We start from the raw sequence: 17,560 nt of genomic DNA, 5'->3' as shown, positions 1-17,560 counted from the left end.
GGAGTGAAAGTGAGTGTTGGGATTAGTATACTGATTTGCACATAGTTCCGTTTACCGCATGGTCAAATGCAAATCACACAGCACTTAGCACTTCTAATACATTTTGCATATCAGCAGTTAGTCAAAGTTAAGACCACGTGTACTAATTAAAATGCAAAGGATTGGGAGAGCGTTATTAAATCATTATTGGTTTCGGTAAGAGATTAAAATATCCATCTTTCACTAGAGTGGCGGATACTCGCTGCCTTTGATTCTTACGCATACTTTTATTTGTGCTGTTTTTGTGTGTGTATATCTCTTTAAGAAGCGTGGTGCAGCGTCATGGCGATAGGCGTATTTTTTTAAGCGCTGCTATTTACACGAACTCCACAGAGCGTGCTGCTCGTTTGAATCGTTGCGGACGGTACAAGAACCGTCAATCCGCCTTTTAAGCGTATGATTAACATTTAACATTTTAAACCACACACACCGCATGTTTATTTGAACTATTTTGCGCAATAAAAGCACTTATTTGTCCGTGGACTGCGGGTAGTGCAGACCTCAGTATTTTTAAACTCATGCTGCTTGCCTAGTAGATAAAGACTTTTTGAAATAAGCAGAAAATGGCAACAAACGAGCTGTCAATGAAGCTTAACCGCCGGCTGCAAATAGAGGAGGGCGCGGAGGAACCCGTGGCCGTAGACGAGCAGCATGAAAACGGAGGGGATGAGAAACCAACAACCGCGAACGCCGACTCTGAACTGGGGGCTAAGCTGCAGCGTCGTGGCGAACTGAACGAAGGTGTAGGCGAGCATCAGCAGCCCAGTATGAAGGTGTTCAACCCTTACACCGAATTCAAGGAATTCTCCAGGAAGCAAATTAAAGACATGGAGAAAATGTTCAAACAGTAAGTAATCCATCCATCGCCAGTGGGCTGTAGTGTTGTCCTAAATGTCATGGCTATAAAGTCAGAAGTCATCTGTTCTGTTAACATGATCTGCAGTGGATCGTAAACGTAGATGTATAACTAACTAGCTAGCTAGCTTGGCTGTAAATGAGAACATATGCTATGTTCGTAACGTTAATGGGTTACTCCTTTCTTTAGACCCTGCTTTGTAAAAATGTCGGGTTGTTTTCATTATGTGCATTCACACCTTATGACCTTGTCACCAATGAGCATTTGCATTTTTAATATTCAGTTTCTCTTTAGCTACTTTATGACTGTCATATGCAGTACTACCAAATCTTAAACGCATAACTATGTCTAGCCAGGCAACTAAATGGTGATATTGTAGATGGATAGCTGATCTATTGTTTTCTCTCTTAGTCTGTACACCGTGTACTTTTATGCAAAGAACCGCCAGTGTCTGAAGTCCAATATATAGGCATAACAAAGCCCCACCCAAACTTTTTCTTCACACACACACACACTGTCAAATCAAAGTCCACTTTTCCTACGTAATCATGCAGTGTGGTGCCTGTTAACTGTCTTTAGGACTTGCAGTTTGGACACACATTCATGCAATAGACTGCATGCATCTCTCTCTCGTGTATTAACGTTGATTAAGTGCCTATTCCAGTTGGTATGAGACTGGTCACGACTTTTATAGCCCGCTTTTTCCAGTTATAAAAAAGCATTTCTGGTACAACAAAGGGAGGATCGGTCAGAGGCGATCCAGGATGGTGCATTGATTCTCCTGGGTACTGGGGCACATGTTAGGCCAGCTAACAGCATTGACAGACTCCCTTTCATGGAGAACTGAGCAATGTGGGAAGCATTACACTAAGCATGTCAAACTTTCCTCTCTACACTTCTGCATCTTGAAGTTCAGAGCTACAGACAGAGCTGTCTTTGTTACCACAGACAATTGACCAATAGAATCATCCTGAATTATGCAAATAGCTGTTTTCAGTGGAGGAGGTGCCTGTGAAGAGTTTTTGTTTTGGGAAGGGGGGGCTGTTTGGATTTTAGGAACAGGAAGTTATTGTATCTTAGAATTGTCAGGTCCTGTGGGGGACCTTCTTGAGGATCACAGTTACTTTCCAGTATCCCTGATTTCCATGTCTCATTATGCTGTAGCAGTAATCTTCTGAAAGGTTATGAAATCAACAAGGTTTCATTAACCAAGGTTTTATTAACAGCTGCTAGACTGTAGACCTCCCCATTTTCTGTCAATTTTTATGGCCCAGATGCTTGAGAAGTGTGAGGTCTCTCTGTTACTCTACTCCCACATGAAGGTCCGTGATAAAACTGCCATGGCTACAACCTCAGGTGCAGAAATGACAGGTCCTCTAATAACATCTCCCTGAGGGGAATTTCTGTGTTGTGCTAATGTGCTGACTGAAAATGAGCTCTCAGGACTCAACATGTCCTACTGCCAATGGGGTCCTCAAAAATCAGTGCTTCTGCATAGAGCAGGCTTATCGTGCAAGGTTGTTATGCAAAAGTTGATGCGAAGCATAGATATGGCAGATATGAAGGCATCACAGGGTGAAATGTCCATCTGCTCTGAAAATCATGGGAGCAGCTCTGTGGAGATGGCACTCATTCAGGCTCACAATGTCTCTCTTAATAATGTCTCTCTAAAGGTATAAAAGCTAGACACTCAATCACCAAGTACAATTTGTTCCTTTTTTTGGAAAAACACAACCCCTCTGATGTCTTTCTGCACTTTTCACTCAGGCTATGACAATGTGTATTACCCAGGCAGACCTAGAACTGGACCATGTCAGGATCTACTAACAGTTTAGGAATCTGGTGGTTGCATTGTTGTGGTAGAAAACTGGGTGGCTCAGGATCTGCGGCTGACTTCTTAGAGTTAAACATTAACCAAAAAGGCTTTTTTTTCTAACCCAGAACTTTTATATGGAATGTTTTTCCTTGTGATAAGTATGATTGTGTAGCTCAAGGAACCAAATATCCTTCCTTTAGCACTCTTCTGCTTTGTGTACTGAGTGCAGTGTAGCTTACCCCTTCCAGGTGTATGATAATGATCCTGTGCTCAGATTGATGTAGTGAAGTTGTGCTTTCGTGAGGCTTTGTGCTTGTGTTGCCTTAGGTTGTGAATAAGAGAGAGGTGGAGAGGAAGGGGCGTTCTCTGGGCAGCTTCCCGTTGTCAGAATCACGTGAGCCCTGCCTAAATGGGAAATAAACCTTGCAGTAACTCATGCTAGGTTGTCTTCCCAGAGTAAATTTGCAGGCCAAATATCATATTGGATGTGATTCACTAGCTATGCTGGGAAATGTTTTTTTTTTTTTTTTTTTTCCTTCCTTCAAGCGACATTCCAGCTCTCATAAATGCTGGTGTTTATCTCTTTCGCTGTATTCAATATACCATGATGGATTTTAATCTCAATAAATTGGCCAACCCTACTGTATGCACAAAATTAGTTTTGGCCTTTGTTCCACAAGAAAGTGAATGAGCTAGTGAACAAATGCGTGCAGTAAGATCAGGGTGGACGAATGCAGGCTTCACCCACACCCCGGGCCCTTCAACCCAGATTTCCTTCCGCCAACTCCCTATTTGGGATTGGCTGATACAAACACAATCGTGCAAAGCTTTAATGCATAGTGTGTCAAAGTGAGGCTGGTTTGTTTGGACATGAGTAATTGGAGAACTGCTTGGAAGAGGAAGAACTATAAATCTGGTGGCGTTGTGATTATTTCTGTGCACATTTTCATTATACTAAGTGAAAGATAAATTTGCTTAGATATTTTGCGTATCTATGTAAGGCGCAGGCGTGTTGTGTGGTGAGCTGTCATGTTCTCAAGGATTTTCAGTATTGAGGTCATGATTATTTAACTGCTACACATAGTAAGCTACACATTGACTTTGGAAGCATGCATTTATTGAAATTTAAAAATAACTGGAAAAACAATAGCAAATAATGTAATTTTAAAAAGTAAAATAAAAATATGTACTATTGTGCTCTGCCACAGCCTACTGAAAACTTCACAGCCTAAAAAATTCAACATTTTAGAAATCTCTATATTCAACATATTCCAGTCAGTATCTAAGCCCAAGGAAATTAAAGGCTTGCTCGCCATCGTGGTCCATAAGTAATGGGAAATAAATGTTCAACTACAACTTAAGACTAAGTAATGTGGCAAATACAGATAGGGCTGCTTCATGTTATTAATGTAATGTCTTAAAAATATTTTAGCCATCAGCACCATCTTGTTTACACGAGATGAGTGCAGGCAGGTGACAATATTTAGCACCTGTGCTAAAAGTCCCTCTCTGAAGAGGAACTCATAGATGGGATGCACAGATACTTCCTTGCCAGCTTGGCGAGCCATTGGTAGAGCTGGAATTCCCTCCACCAATCCAGTTGGTCCTCCTCAGCATCCAATGTGGCTTAAGCGCTATGGCCTGATATTTACCAGTTTCTGGAATCCTTGGTTGCCAGTAGTGTTACTTGAGCATGTCTTTGACAAGGAAGAATGTGATTATTCTTTTTGTCTTTGAGAGCTGGATGGTTAGGTGGGTGCATTATATAGAGTGCTTAATCGATGACTGTGTTATGGTGGAAGAAGTGGAGAGGGCTTCGCATTTCTTTTCCTTTATTTGGTCATAGACCACTTTGTGATTGAATTTCCGATGATTAAACAAATTGGTCGTATTGCTTTGTGGTGCAGACACCACTGGGTGATGAATCTTGCACAGTATTTGTCGCACTACTTGAAACCAAAGTGTTCCCAAACAGCTGAATTGGTGTTACCTTTTTTGTTGGCCGATGCTTATTTTAGTCATCTTGGCTCGAGCTGACCTAAAGGTACCAGAGCTTGGCTGAGAGTGAGTCTGATCTATTAGGGAAGGGCGAAAGTGTGCCGATGGAAAGGAAAAGCGTGAATTCATAAGACAAACTGAGAGTCAGAATTCGCTGTGAAGTGGAATGCAGCACAATAATAGTTTTATCTCGATTATTTTGTTTTTATAATCATTGGAAGTCAAAATCAGACTTGAAAATGAAACTTGATCAAATGCTCAACCTCGCGACCTGTAGGAAACTGCTGCACGGACAAGATGATGGTGCACTGCTGGTTTTGACTGCAAATTGTGCTTTTGAGGGACACTACCTGTGTGCCACACATCATCTGTAAAATCCATGATCTTGCACAATATTTGTAATAATGTGAAGCATCAAAGTATTTAACATCTTTACCCTAACAATTCTGCGGAATCCTGTGCCCCCAGGGCCTTGTGTAGTTTAGCATCCTAAAAGTTTTCCGAAAATTTGAGCCTGTCCCTACTGTCAGCCTGTCCAAGCTGACTGACGCGCTGACCTAGCAAGGCTGAGGTCCTGCGGTGTCTTTTGGAGGTCATTGGAAAGTGTTATCAACATACATCTTGTTTGCTTTTGTTTTTGCTGTGCTCTGTGTTTAGCAGAGAATCTTCACTTCTTTCATCTGCACTAAATGTGCATACAAACAGACCTCACACCTTCGGATGACTCACAACGCACCAGTCACAATGACTCACGAAAGCAGTAGGCAGCAAAGAAACCCGACCAGTTACTGCAGAATTGCCATATGTGCTCTATCAGTGCACAGTTCAGTCAGTGCTTGTGACAGCATGTCTTCAAACCAGGCCTCCACAGTTGAGTAGGATGTACGTCTTTCTTATAGGGCTTTTTTTCTTGCAGCCCCACACTCTGGCACTGCTAAAAATAAACTCTCCAGCGTTCTAGATGTCTGTGGCTGTCGGCTGATCTGAGTGGGACACTGCTTAAGCACCAGTGTTTAGTCTCCTGGTCTAGAGTCTAAGTGAAGAGCTGCAGGAGCTTGACCGCAGGGGGTGCTGCGGCACGGTCAGTTTCACACTGCTGAGCACTGCTCTTGGTCCAGTGGTAGTGCAGGATTCTAGCTGAGGTTCACTCTGAGGACTGTGGCTCTAACTGATCCTTTATACTCAAAGTTCCTGGATTAGTATGAATGCACAATATTGCATGGATTCATATTATGACCCCACCATGTAGGGTCCATTTGGAAGAGCAAGAAAGTTTGGCAAGGTTTTAAGGGATGTTTCTCTGTGGTTGAGAAATTTGTGACTAGTTAAGACAGGTAGTGGAATGTTATCAAATGTGACCGAGATGCAATAATTTGTATGTATAGTTTTGGTTTCTTTTGCCTTTGGTAGTATATCTCTGCCTGCTTTTCCTCTTTTGGTTAATATGATTATATATTGATATGTCAAAATGCAGTGTGGCTATGAAGTTCTATTTACACTGTGTATAATGGGTACTATATTTTAATCACAGTAAAAACTTTTGTCCCTGTCCAGAAATGCAGCAATCATCCAATTATTGATTAACAATCTTTAAAAACAACTCCTCATATGGCTTTATGGCAGATTGGACTATTGATTATATAAGGACTCTGGACTACAGCCTGTAACTGTAAGTCATCTCTGAGTACTTAACTCAGGTAACTGGTATAGGTTAACAAGACTGAGAAGTTGTCAGGTTCACCAGAGGCTGTAAAGTGGAAAATCACTGTACCTTTTTATAGTACACAGAATGAGAAGGTCTGATGTCTAAATTCAGCTATTCAGGGAGTTGCTTTAGAAGATGTGCTATGTACAACGTGTTTTATATTGATTTTTGTCTTGATTTATATTGATTTTTTGCTTGCAGGGGTGCTAGTAAATGAATCAGTGGGTGGTGAGAGTGTTAGAGAGCCATCAAACTAAGTATCTCTGTAAAAGATTTTAAAGTGTCTTAATACTGTTTGGAATCTGACCTCCTATTCACAAATCTTGAGTTGCATTATATTGCTCTCAGCTGCACAGTCCCATATGGCTTGGTTTAGCCAGGAGAAAGAAGACTTTTCCATGTGGAACTTGGAGAACTGTGATGGGCCTGGTTTCCCATGACCCATTGCAGAATGAGCTGCAGCTCCAAGACCACACATCTGGCTGGGACACTGGTATATCACAGAGCAATGGTTCAAAGGCGACTTCTCAGTGGCCGCGAGAGCTTGTGAATGGCATGTAGGGTCTGCCTATACAGCTGAGAGATGTGGCCGCTTTCTCAGAGTTAATTGAAATGTTTCCTTCCTCTGAATCTAATTCAGTATCATCATCTTTATTCACATTCATTGTTTTCCAGAGGCCACTGAAGGGCAGTATAGATTGACAGTGTTATGAATGGCTGTACATAAGTGACATAATAAGGATGTGTAATAAACTTCACCTAGGAGGCATGGTCAGTCAGTATTCCTCAGCAGCATAAAACTTTACTGCCACACAGCAGAAGAACTGGGCTTTCTTTCCGACATACACATGCATAAGCACATCTACACACAAACATGCACAAACAAATGCACACAAGTACACACGTGCACAAACTCACCTGCTCATGCACACACTACAGGTACATGGACATAAATTGCTGGAAGCATAATCTTAAACTCCAAGGAATTACCACCTCATGAAGTGTCATCTCACTGCATTTATATACTGTTGGCATTGAAATAACTGTGGTTATCTAAAGGAGCAGTCATGCTGGACGTCTGTTAATTCGTTCAAGTCTGCTCCCACAAGTGGCTCATTTTAGCTAAAGCATTGTTTGTAGAGTCTTTTGACTAATGTATATATTGTTAAAAACTTTGACCAGATCACTTAACAGCACATGGCACCAGAATATTGATGAATATTGTATGCAGCCCTAGAGCTTTTGTCTAGCCCATGTGGCCAGTGGAGTCCGGACTGCAGTTGTGCTGCCGCTTCACGTCTGTGTAGCATCTCCCAAGAGAGCAACTGAGTGAGATCCTGTGCGTACACACACTGGATTGCATTACACAAGGGTCCATTACAGAACCTAAACTTCATTCTCACACAAGCACAGGCGACTCAACACATCTGTTGCGTACGTACACGTCATAAGAGAAGGTATTTTAATGTGTGTGTGTGTGTGTGTGTGTGCACATGTCTGTGCATGTGCTCATGTGAGAGAGGGTTTTCCCATGCTTGCTTTGCTGTTGCTTAGCAACCTAGGATTAGGGCTAAGGGAGATTGGCAGAGAGTGAAAGAGGGCAAAAAGAATGGGAGTGAGCAGAGGAGAGAAGGCCTGGCCTGAAGCCTGGTTGTCTGCTTGGCTGCTGTCCTGTACAACTAAACCGTGCAATCTGTTATAACGCTGCGTCATAGGGTGTAAGGTGCTGATACCAAAGATGAATATAAGTAGTCATGCTTAAGAATAGGCAAAACATTTTTGCTTTACTCTCTAATTTAAGTGACCATTAGTACAGGTGATTATATGTGGCTCAGACATCAGGGCTGAGGTTGTCCAGGCTAAATTATTCATTCACATGTAGACTTCACAGGTTCACACCTTTTTAGGTGTGAAGCTCAGTTCCAAGGTGTAAAACCTACCACTGCACTGCAGTCTACATTGCTTCAGTTCAATGAAGCTTTATGTGCCAGATTCTGTAATGTTGAGAATGTGATGTTACTTCATGCAGAAAAGTGTGGTTATTTAGAAAGTCATGTGAGATGCCAATGAAATACAACCCTACAAGGCAATTAAATTAGGACTCGTATATGAACTTGGATGCTAAATGTCTTCTGTAGCCCCCTCTTGTCATCTCCTTCAGATCCCACTCCCCATGCCTCTTTCTCCTCATGGTTATCCTTAAATTCTCTTGTCTGACTTTCCTCATTTACTCCTCACCTCTCAGAACTCCTCCCCATCTCCCTGGCAAAATGCATTCCACACATTGTTACTTCTCTCAGAAGTGGCCAGGGCTCCTTGGGAATGTTTTCCGGAGACTGTGCTGTTTGGTTCTCCTACGAGGGGCATAGACACTGCAGGATGGTGACAGTGATGTAGCTGAGTGCTTATGTGGGCCTTGCTTGATGTTTGGTCTTGCTTAGTGTGGCTCATGTATTTGCAAGCACCAGATTATCTAGTTGATAGTTTCTTAAAGTATACGCTAGCAGCTTGCAAAGTTTTGAATGCTGTTTTCTCAACACAAACATTTTGCTGCTGTGGAAATGTACACCATACGCAAGGTCTTTGTTTGTCAGTATGTCACATTGAATTTCCCAAATGATTGTACAGGGCATTGAATCACTGTGAGCAAGAATGACTTAACATATTTACAGCTTCTAAAATGGCAGACAAATGTATTCTGCATTGAGGCAAACATAAGCTTTAGTTAACTCAAGTTGGCAACATGAAGTTCCCTCTAAATCAACTGTGTTTTAATCTACAGGAAAGTCAAGGGCTGACTTTTGCCATTTACTTCCCCCTAATTCTTTGCAAACGGAAGTTCTGATTGCTTCAGTTTCCGTAGTTACGATTCATGTTCTTACTTGGAGTTAGACTTATTTGGTCAAAATGCAGCTGTCTGCCTCCTTATTCCTCAAATTTAATCTTGGTGTGATTGAACGTTCTGCCGACTTCTCTTCCTCCCTGGGAGCTTCACTGTCAAGGTTATCGACAGGCTTACGTAGCATATAATAAAATCAGCACAATATTGTTCTGAAGGGGGAGACTGGAAGAGACAATAAAGGGAACTTGACCTTATGAAAGACGTACATGTTGTTTTTAGACCAGAACAGAAACAGCGAGAGTTCTAAAAACGTTCTTAGAACTCTCCTATCTTAGAATCAGATGACCTTTGGCTGGCCACTCGGCTGTAAATATGTAGGAGAACAGGCTTGATGTTTTGAAGAAAAGGAGAAAAGGTGGCGTGACTTGTATGTGCTACTTTACTGAGTAAATTGGTTGCATGTTACCTTAAATTTAGTTAGCATTCAATACTCTCACATTATTGATAATTCTGAACTGTTACCATGCCGGTCACCACTGACACCTTTTCTGAACCTCTTTAGAGTTGCTCTTTAGGACTTCATCCCTGTCCCAAGACTGACCTGTTAAAGTCCAACGTGAGGCGTCATGCCGGATTGGATGAATTTGCAGGTTAATTGAGACCAGACATTCCCCCCCCCCCCCCCCTTTGATAAACAGTTAATCTGGAGTAAAAGGTGTGGGTGTGAGAGACAGCTGCAGGTGTCATGTGACTGCTGACAGTAATGTTATTGCCAGCTGTGAGAGCAGATGGACCCAGACTCCATATTCATGAAGCGTATGGGACGGGGCGCACAAAGCCTGTCAGACAGAAATGCAGATTACTGTGTGTATGCGTGTGTGTCCCCACTACTGTGAAACCACTGAGACTGCATGTGCTGGAGGGGTTACTTGGTAACAACTAAGGCAGCTCTGTTAAACGGCTCACTATGTTTGCTGGCATGAGAATAAAAAGAAGTGTTCTTTTCTCCATTGGCCAGTGCGGTTTTTTTTTTTGTTTGTTTTTTTTTTCTCCCCCCACATTCCCATTTTTGTTCTTCTCTCCTAACTCCTCGGCTAATTTATTCCTTTTTTTTGGTCCCAACTTTCCTCTCTTACTATACTTTTTACTTTGTGCTGATAGACGGACCCGGACAGACCCAGTCATTGCATTGTGGACTGGTTGCCATAAGGGAGCCCATTTGGCTGGCTGTAGTTGGAGCTGGGAGGGAAGGGACTGTGGCACTTCAACAAAGGCTTTTAGTTACAGCGTGGAGATTGGAACAGGAGAAGCGTTCACGGGAGCTTGTATGCATCTGCTTGAATGCCACATGCCTGTATTTGTCAGTGGCAGGCTTCATAGCCCCACATGCCATAAATCATTATAGAAACATTTAGCTGAGTGTAGCCATGTTCTTATAGCTATTGTTCACTGGTGAATCTGTAACAGTCCGGCACTCCGCATCTAGACCCTTGCTCAAACTCTATTGGAATGGAAGACTTTTATGAATGTTTAAATGAGAGAGAGTTGTAGAAAAGAGCATAAAAGGTCCACTTGTTGGTGAGAGGCTCAACCCTGCTGCCTTGGCAACTGTGTGTGTGACAGTAGTATAGACACAGTATAATAACTGATGGCATGGGGAAGTGACTTGTTCACCCAATTTCCCTCATATACACACACACACATTGCATTTGTTGACCTGCTGCATCAGCATCCTACTCACAGCTCCTGTTAAACCAGACCTCCCTCCTCCTCCGGCATGTCACACTGTTCTAACTCTCTCACCATGTCTGTCTGTCTCCTCCATTTTGTTTTGCTTGTTTCCTCGTTCATTTTTTGTCCTCTAGATTTCTTCTGTTACCTCTGTCACATTGGTGCACCTGCAGGCCCTCTTGGTACAAACTGTTCTGTGTGGGACAGGGAGACACTGCATACTACGCCACCATCGTTCTTCCTCCCCTGCTATGTTCTTTAGCCTAGAGGCTGGATGTTAACATTGCACAAACTGCAATGTTAAAAAGGAATTGACTGACAAATGGTCTGTGGATTATAAATGCAGTCAAATGTCATGTCTTGGCAAAAAATCAAAAAGAGTAATGCTTTAAATTAAAGTATGTGTGATTCAGCTAAGAAGCAGTAAGGGGAGAGTATAGCACTGTGCTTTTGTATTGTCTTGCTGATGTTACTGCAACTGTTAATGCTGCCTTTAACCTGTAACATCCTGATGGCCACCACAAGAGGCCATTTTTATAAATGGCCCACTTTTTACACACACATTCTTTTCATTTTACACCTGGTAGCCAAATAGCTCGCATAACAATGAACTGCTTAGCTTTTTCATAGAATGGTGCTGCTAATTTTGCAGTGACGTGTGGGTTCTGTGAAGCAGACACTAGACTCACTAGCAGATTGGGATTAGTTAGACCTTAATCAGCCCTTCTTTCTAGAAATGAATGTTGAAATATAGATCTGAGGAGGCTGTAGTAAAAGACCGCATCTTCTGTGTTCTCACAAAAATGGTTTTGAGGTTTTTTTTGCTTGTACTGCCCCCTGTAGGTCACAGATGGTATGACTAGTTCATTAGCCATTTTAACTAGGTGCAGAAATAGGATGTGCCCACCGTTTCCTTTGCTAGCAGATGCTACATTGAGAGCTGACACTGATTTAATTTGCTGTCCATCTGTGTGCAGATATGACTCGGAGAAAGATAACTACATTGACCTGATGGAACTCAAGCTGATGATGGAGAAGCTGGGAGCTCCGCAGACTCACCTGGGCCTGAAGAACATGATCAAAGAAGTAGACGAGGACTTGGATGGCAAGCTTTGCTTTAGAGAGGTAAGAGGCATGCATAAAACCATGCACTTCAATAGTCCCCACACATGTACTGGACTGAGACTGCTATTTGGGTTGATGTCTGTAGTGATGATATGCAATCGGGAGATTAATTGCACTGATGCATCACTGCATACTATATTACTGTTATGTCAGTACAACAGTTGAATCTGCGATATGGAATTGAGTAATAACCTACATAGTCACTGAAAGAAACTCCCTGTTTCTTTATTCTCCAGTTCCTCCTGATCTTCAGGAAGGCAGCCGCAGGGGAGCTGGCCGAGGACAGCGGGCTGCATGCATTGGCACGGCTCTCTGAAATCGATGTGTCTACAGAGGGTGTGAAAGGGGCAAAGACCTTCTTCGAAGCCAAAGTCAGGCATTATTCTGTCTTCTGTTCTTTAGCTTGGGTTATTAGCACTTTGACAATAAATGACATCACTAAGTTGCTTTGGGTAAAAGCATCAGTTAATGTTAAAATATTCTTTGGTTTAATAATAGCTTATTTATGCAATATTACCTTTGCATCAGGTCCAGGCCATTAATGAATCGAGCCGTTTCGAGGCAGAGATCCGTCATGAGCAGGAAGAGAAGAAACGACAGGCAGAGGAGAAGAAACAGAGGAAAGCTGCGTTCAAGGAGCTGCAGTCTGCCTTCAAATGACCTCCTTCGCCTGCCCTGTCGATCCCTGCTTCAAGCACCCGCCTCTTCTCCCTTTCTGTCTGTCCGCGTCACTGTTCGGTTTCTCAAACAGAGCTCCCTTAGCAGAGATACTATGCAAAGCTTTAAGTGATGTCTGTTCAAAGTTTGCTTTCTGAAAAAGGAGATAAGAGTAGAATTGACCTGGTAATGGCTAAATAAGTAGTACACAGTGAGCTGAAATGGTTTTACTCACATCCTCATTGATCCTCCTCTCAAGTGGATTTTGAACAGATTTGGCATCCTCTGAAGCACTTATCTGCCTACACTGGACTGGATGTGTCACTTGGCTAATTTGTACTCCATTCAAAGTGTGTCTGTGCGTGCGTGCGCGTGATCTCATTCTGGGTCACTTGATTTCGATTTTATTCCTATGATGGTCAAATAATTATAGTACACAGGGGTATATTCATTAATATTAAAGTAAATGTGAGTTTAAATTTTTTTGTTTTTGTGTGTATGTTTTAAATATATTTGCGCATCCAGTCCTTTGTATTTCCGTTGGTGGTAATTATGCACTGTATCCACAGTCATACATTGTGCATGTAAATACTAGGTTCAGTGGTATCCTTGCCGATTAGGTTAGCACAGCAATGCCTTTGGAACAGCAAACATTAGTAAGTGCTCAACCTCACATAACAGCCTAGAATAATCCATATTTTGACACTGGGTGGTAGTAGGAGTGTGTATTTGTGACTGGTGATTCTGGTTGTTGTGATGGTGGTTGTGTTTCTGCATGGCCACTGTGATGTGTGCTGACAATCTTGCCCCTGATTTTCTGGATCTTCTCTCCATCAGTTTTTGTTGATCCCTGTTCGTGCTGCTGTGTGTGACAAATCTCTCCAAATGTTGCTTGCATGAACACTCACAAGCACCCATTTTCATATGCTCACACGCATACAGAAACAAAATGTCTGACTGGGCGCACTGGGAGCTTTTGGCTTGAGACACCAAAAACCTCAGAATATTCCAAAACGTCTTACCAAGCTGCTGTTATAGCACTGCATTTATTTGAAATAAGGCTGTCCAATATTTTGACCACCCAGTGCTGTCAGCTTTTTGATTTGCAGAGACCAAAAACATTCAGTCTTGCATATTGTGCCGCATTGGCACATAAGCGAATGAACGTTTTCTTTGCTTAGTTGTCTTTAAATGATGCAGCTGTTTTGTAGGCACCCAATTTCCATCTGTGTACAAGTCTAACTGTTCTGCTGAGGCAGTGCACTCAGGCCATAATTCTAGAAGACTCTTCTACTGTGCTGCTGGTTTTGTGTGTGTGAGTCAAACTAGGAACTGTGAGATGTTTATAGAATAGGAGGAACATAAAAAAAATGAGAACTCACTTGCTCAGTTCAGCTGCTGGGTGTTGTAGCGTCAGTTGCCAGTGTTATGCACTGTCCCGTACAGCTAGCTAGCTGTAAGCATTTGGAGCTGTTTGTTGATGCTTGACTTGTGATGTGTCACAGCTAAACAAGATCAGGTGCTGGCATGAAAATATAGATCAACTAGCCTCTCTGCACAACCCTTTAGAAGTATGCTTGAAACATCGTTCACACTGTAGTACTCTGGAAAGGTGAGCTCAAATTATAATTTTTCTTTGTATTGCCTTACACACACACACACACACAAAATTAGCAAGACATTTGCATGAACAAGTAGACGGTGCATGGAATGCAACTGTAGACTGTCAAATTAAATGCTTATTCTACAAATAAAGTTTGGTTTAATATGGTGGAAAACCTGGGGAACGCTGAAGATGCTACTCATAATAGAATTGTCTTTAAGCACCCAATTCTGTGATTTTAAAGAAACTCATGCAACTGGCAGCACACAACATTACAGGTAACTAAGAGATGTGTAAAGAATAAAATATTTTTTCATGAAATAAATTTAAGATGCTTTTAGTTTTGTATGGTAAAGGGGGTCTTGTGAAAAGAATATGTGCTTATTATTTTCTTGAAATGGGCATCACTGGTCACAACTTGTCTCCCTTATGAAAAATGTCCATATATATCAGCTGTTCACATTTGATGTGGTATTCTGTGATTAAACATTTACTGTTTTTGTTTTTTGTTGTTTTATTTTGGGGACAGATGTGGACTATTGCTATGCATCACTTTGTAAATTTAAGCACAGTATGTTTGGAGTCACTGGCAACTTGTCTAGTATTGAGAAAATGCAAACAATAGACGCATGAATATGTTTCACGTTTCTAGACTTTCACTTTGTTTATTTTCATGTGATGTGATGTTTTTCCTTTTAATGTAATCAGATATCCTGCAGATTAAAAACACCATGGATAATGAGGGATGAATATTTGTAGAGTATGTGAGTATCAGTTGCCAAAATAATGGAAACACTTGAGTAAATCAGAATTATAAGAAAACGTTTACTTCAGCACAGGGCATATTTAAGTTAAGCAAGCCATTTATTTACCATTCAGTGTAGTCTAATATAAAAGTCCTTTATTGCAGAACTTCTGCTCTGAAAAATGTCCTCATTTGCAATGAAAATAGTTCCCCATCCAGAGAGCAGAAGTGGTCACTGAATGACCTTTACCATTTAAGATAATGTAAAATGTGTCTGCCCTCTCAAGCAACAAGCCTACTGAAGACAGCACTGTTTGTTGTTGGACAATCTAGAATGGCCACTGACAGTTTTATATCCAACCAAAAACAAAACTGAGTAATGTATGCAAAATATTATGTAATTTTTGTTTAAGCATCATTGAAAAACATATCTCTATGGCCATTCTAAATTCTGATAAGAATTCACTTATATAAGTGGTCCAGTTGGCTTGCTTTTTATTGCTGAGAGGGCAGTTGGTCACTTCTATGCTCAGTACATTACTCAAGTGTATACATTTTCTATATTTAAATTAGAGGTTGGAATAGGAGTTGCTTAATTATCTCAGGAACCACACCTGAGTTGTTGCACTAATTTTCACTTAATTTCTTATTTTATCCCTTAATCACTTGAGTGTTTCCATTCCATAGGTACTTAAATGTTATTCAGTAATTGGTGAAGAAGGGGCTATTGCTTTCTAACTTTGCCTTCTCTGCAGAGAGCCTAAATCCTGTATTGTTCTATGACCTCCTTGGTTCTGATTTTCTGTCTTTGTAGTTTTACTGTAGACTTGTGCCAAACGTTTTAGCAGAGTTCAGTTCCTTTACTTGTTCAATTAAACATTTCCTAAAACAAATATGTTGTTGCTATTTGAACAGATAACAGACATATAATAGAAGTTTAAGAGGTGGTGAGTGTGGGTTCACAGTCGCTGTGCCCTACCTACGTTGGCTTTGTATCCGCTCTAACGCACTCATTTTAACGGGTGCTCATGTGCTCAGTCAGGTATGTAAGAGCAAGGGGACCATCTAAAATGTGGAGTGTATGTGGCTGCTAGGACTGCAGTTGATGGACTGCAGAACCCTTAGCATGAGAGGTTTCCTGTCGAGTCCTTGGGAGTCCCCAGCCAGTCCATATGTTCTGTTCCAGCTCCGAGCCAAGCAAACTTGGAGTGACTACCACCTCCAAGGAGTGAATTGGAAATCTCTGAACTTACATTAGAAATGTTTAGTTCTAAATAACAATGACCATAAGTGTCTAGTAACTCTTAAAATGGTTAAAGTTGATGCTCTGTGCAATCTTAAACTGCATTAAAATGTTATGCAGTGCAACTGACTCAGTTTAACACAGATGAGGCCTTATAACCCAGAGAATATCTTTTTACTTTTCAGTCTAGCTTCATATAGTATTGCAGGCAAGATTAAAACAAACAAACATACTTATTTTATAGGACATTTTTTACTCACAACATTTGTTTTCATTGTAGAATTTGAAAAGTGTTTCATTTACCCTAGATTTTAGCTGATTTTACCATCTTTAGCTGTATCTTTGTCACTGTGAGATGGTTTTGGTTTTATCCTTGTGTAACCTTATGAATATTAATAAAAGTGGATCATTGTTAAGATTATATATATATATATATATATATATATATATATATATATATATATATATATACATATATATATATATATATTTGTATAATTCTCATAGCAATAAAAATATTTAACATTTTATTTCACAAATTTGTGTACAGTGTCATTTGGGAGGAGTAGAATTTGCATATTTCTTTTGAATAAGAACAGGCTTACAATACAAATGCACGCAACAGGGGTTGTCAGAAATAACCTTTCAAGCATCACTTATTCTTTGTTATTAATATATAATTGTGTTTTATTTTAGATTTTATTTCAATTGGATACAGAATTGTGTTTTTTTTAAGATGACAGCAGTGTTAAGCTTCAGAAGATTTTAATAATGGTCAAGATTTTGTCACATGGACCACCTAGTGGCTAACAAAAGCAGGTTATTCCTTTTATTTCACCTTTATGCAGTTCTTTTGACCTCTAACAGTACGAAAGCTGCACGACGACCTCAGCCTTTTCCTTATGAAGGGCTAAGCCATTTGTTAGGTGACACTACAGGCTACTGGAATAAATTGCAAGGCAAAGTTATGAGGATATCCAGTGTACACACTAGTTATTTTGTCAGCCACAACGACCTATGGTGGCAGGTTATAAAGTGAAATGTAATATCAACAGACTAAAGGAATATGTTTCTCCTTTATTTTGGATCCCTTTGCCTTAAACAGTGTCATGTTTTATTTTAATTTCATGACGGGGCATCCTTATCTGCAGCAGATGCGCCTTGTCAGGTCACTAAACGTCAAACCAGCGCCACTGGGGC

General features: G+C 40.9%; 1 protein-coding gene across 1 annotated transcript; it reads left to right on the top strand.

Annotated features, from left to right (window-relative positions):
* Window positions 1-367: 367 nt before the first annotated feature.
* efhd2 (EF-hand domain family, member D2) lies at window positions 368-16,010 on the top strand. Its single transcript, XM_027016005.3, has 4 exons — window positions 368-886; window positions 11,965-12,112; window positions 12,349-12,483; window positions 12,641-16,010. Exons 1-4 carry the CDS (start codon window positions 603-605, stop codon window positions 12,770-12,772), a joined length of 699 nt encoding a protein of 232 aa, XP_026871806.2. The 5' UTR covers window positions 368-602; the 3' UTR covers window positions 12,773-16,010.
* Window positions 16,011-17,560: the final 1,550 nt, after the last annotated feature.

Source organism: Electrophorus electricus, chromosome 25 (assembly GCF_041902795.1).
Source record: "Electrophorus electricus isolate QZ-2024a chromosome 25, ASM4190279v1, whole genome shotgun sequence".
NCBI classification, from domain to species: domain Eukaryota; kingdom Metazoa; phylum Chordata; class Actinopteri; order Gymnotiformes; family Gymnotidae; genus Electrophorus; species Electrophorus electricus.
Note: the sequence above shows the minus strand (reverse complement) of the source record. Positions and strands in the feature narration are given on the sequence as shown.

Coding starts and splice junctions, on each gene's coding strand:
- efhd2 (XM_027016005.3), top strand. CDS start 603: ATGGCAACAAACGAGCTGTCAATGAAGCTTAACCGCCGGCTGCAAATA. Junction 887..11,964: donor ATGGAGAAAATGTTCAAACA/GTAAGTAATCCA, acceptor ATCTGTGTGCAG/ATATGACTCGGAGAAAGATA. Junction 12,484..12,640: donor AGACCTTCTTCGAAGCCAAA/GTCAGGCATTAT, acceptor CCTTTGCATCAG/GTCCAGGCCATTAATGAATC.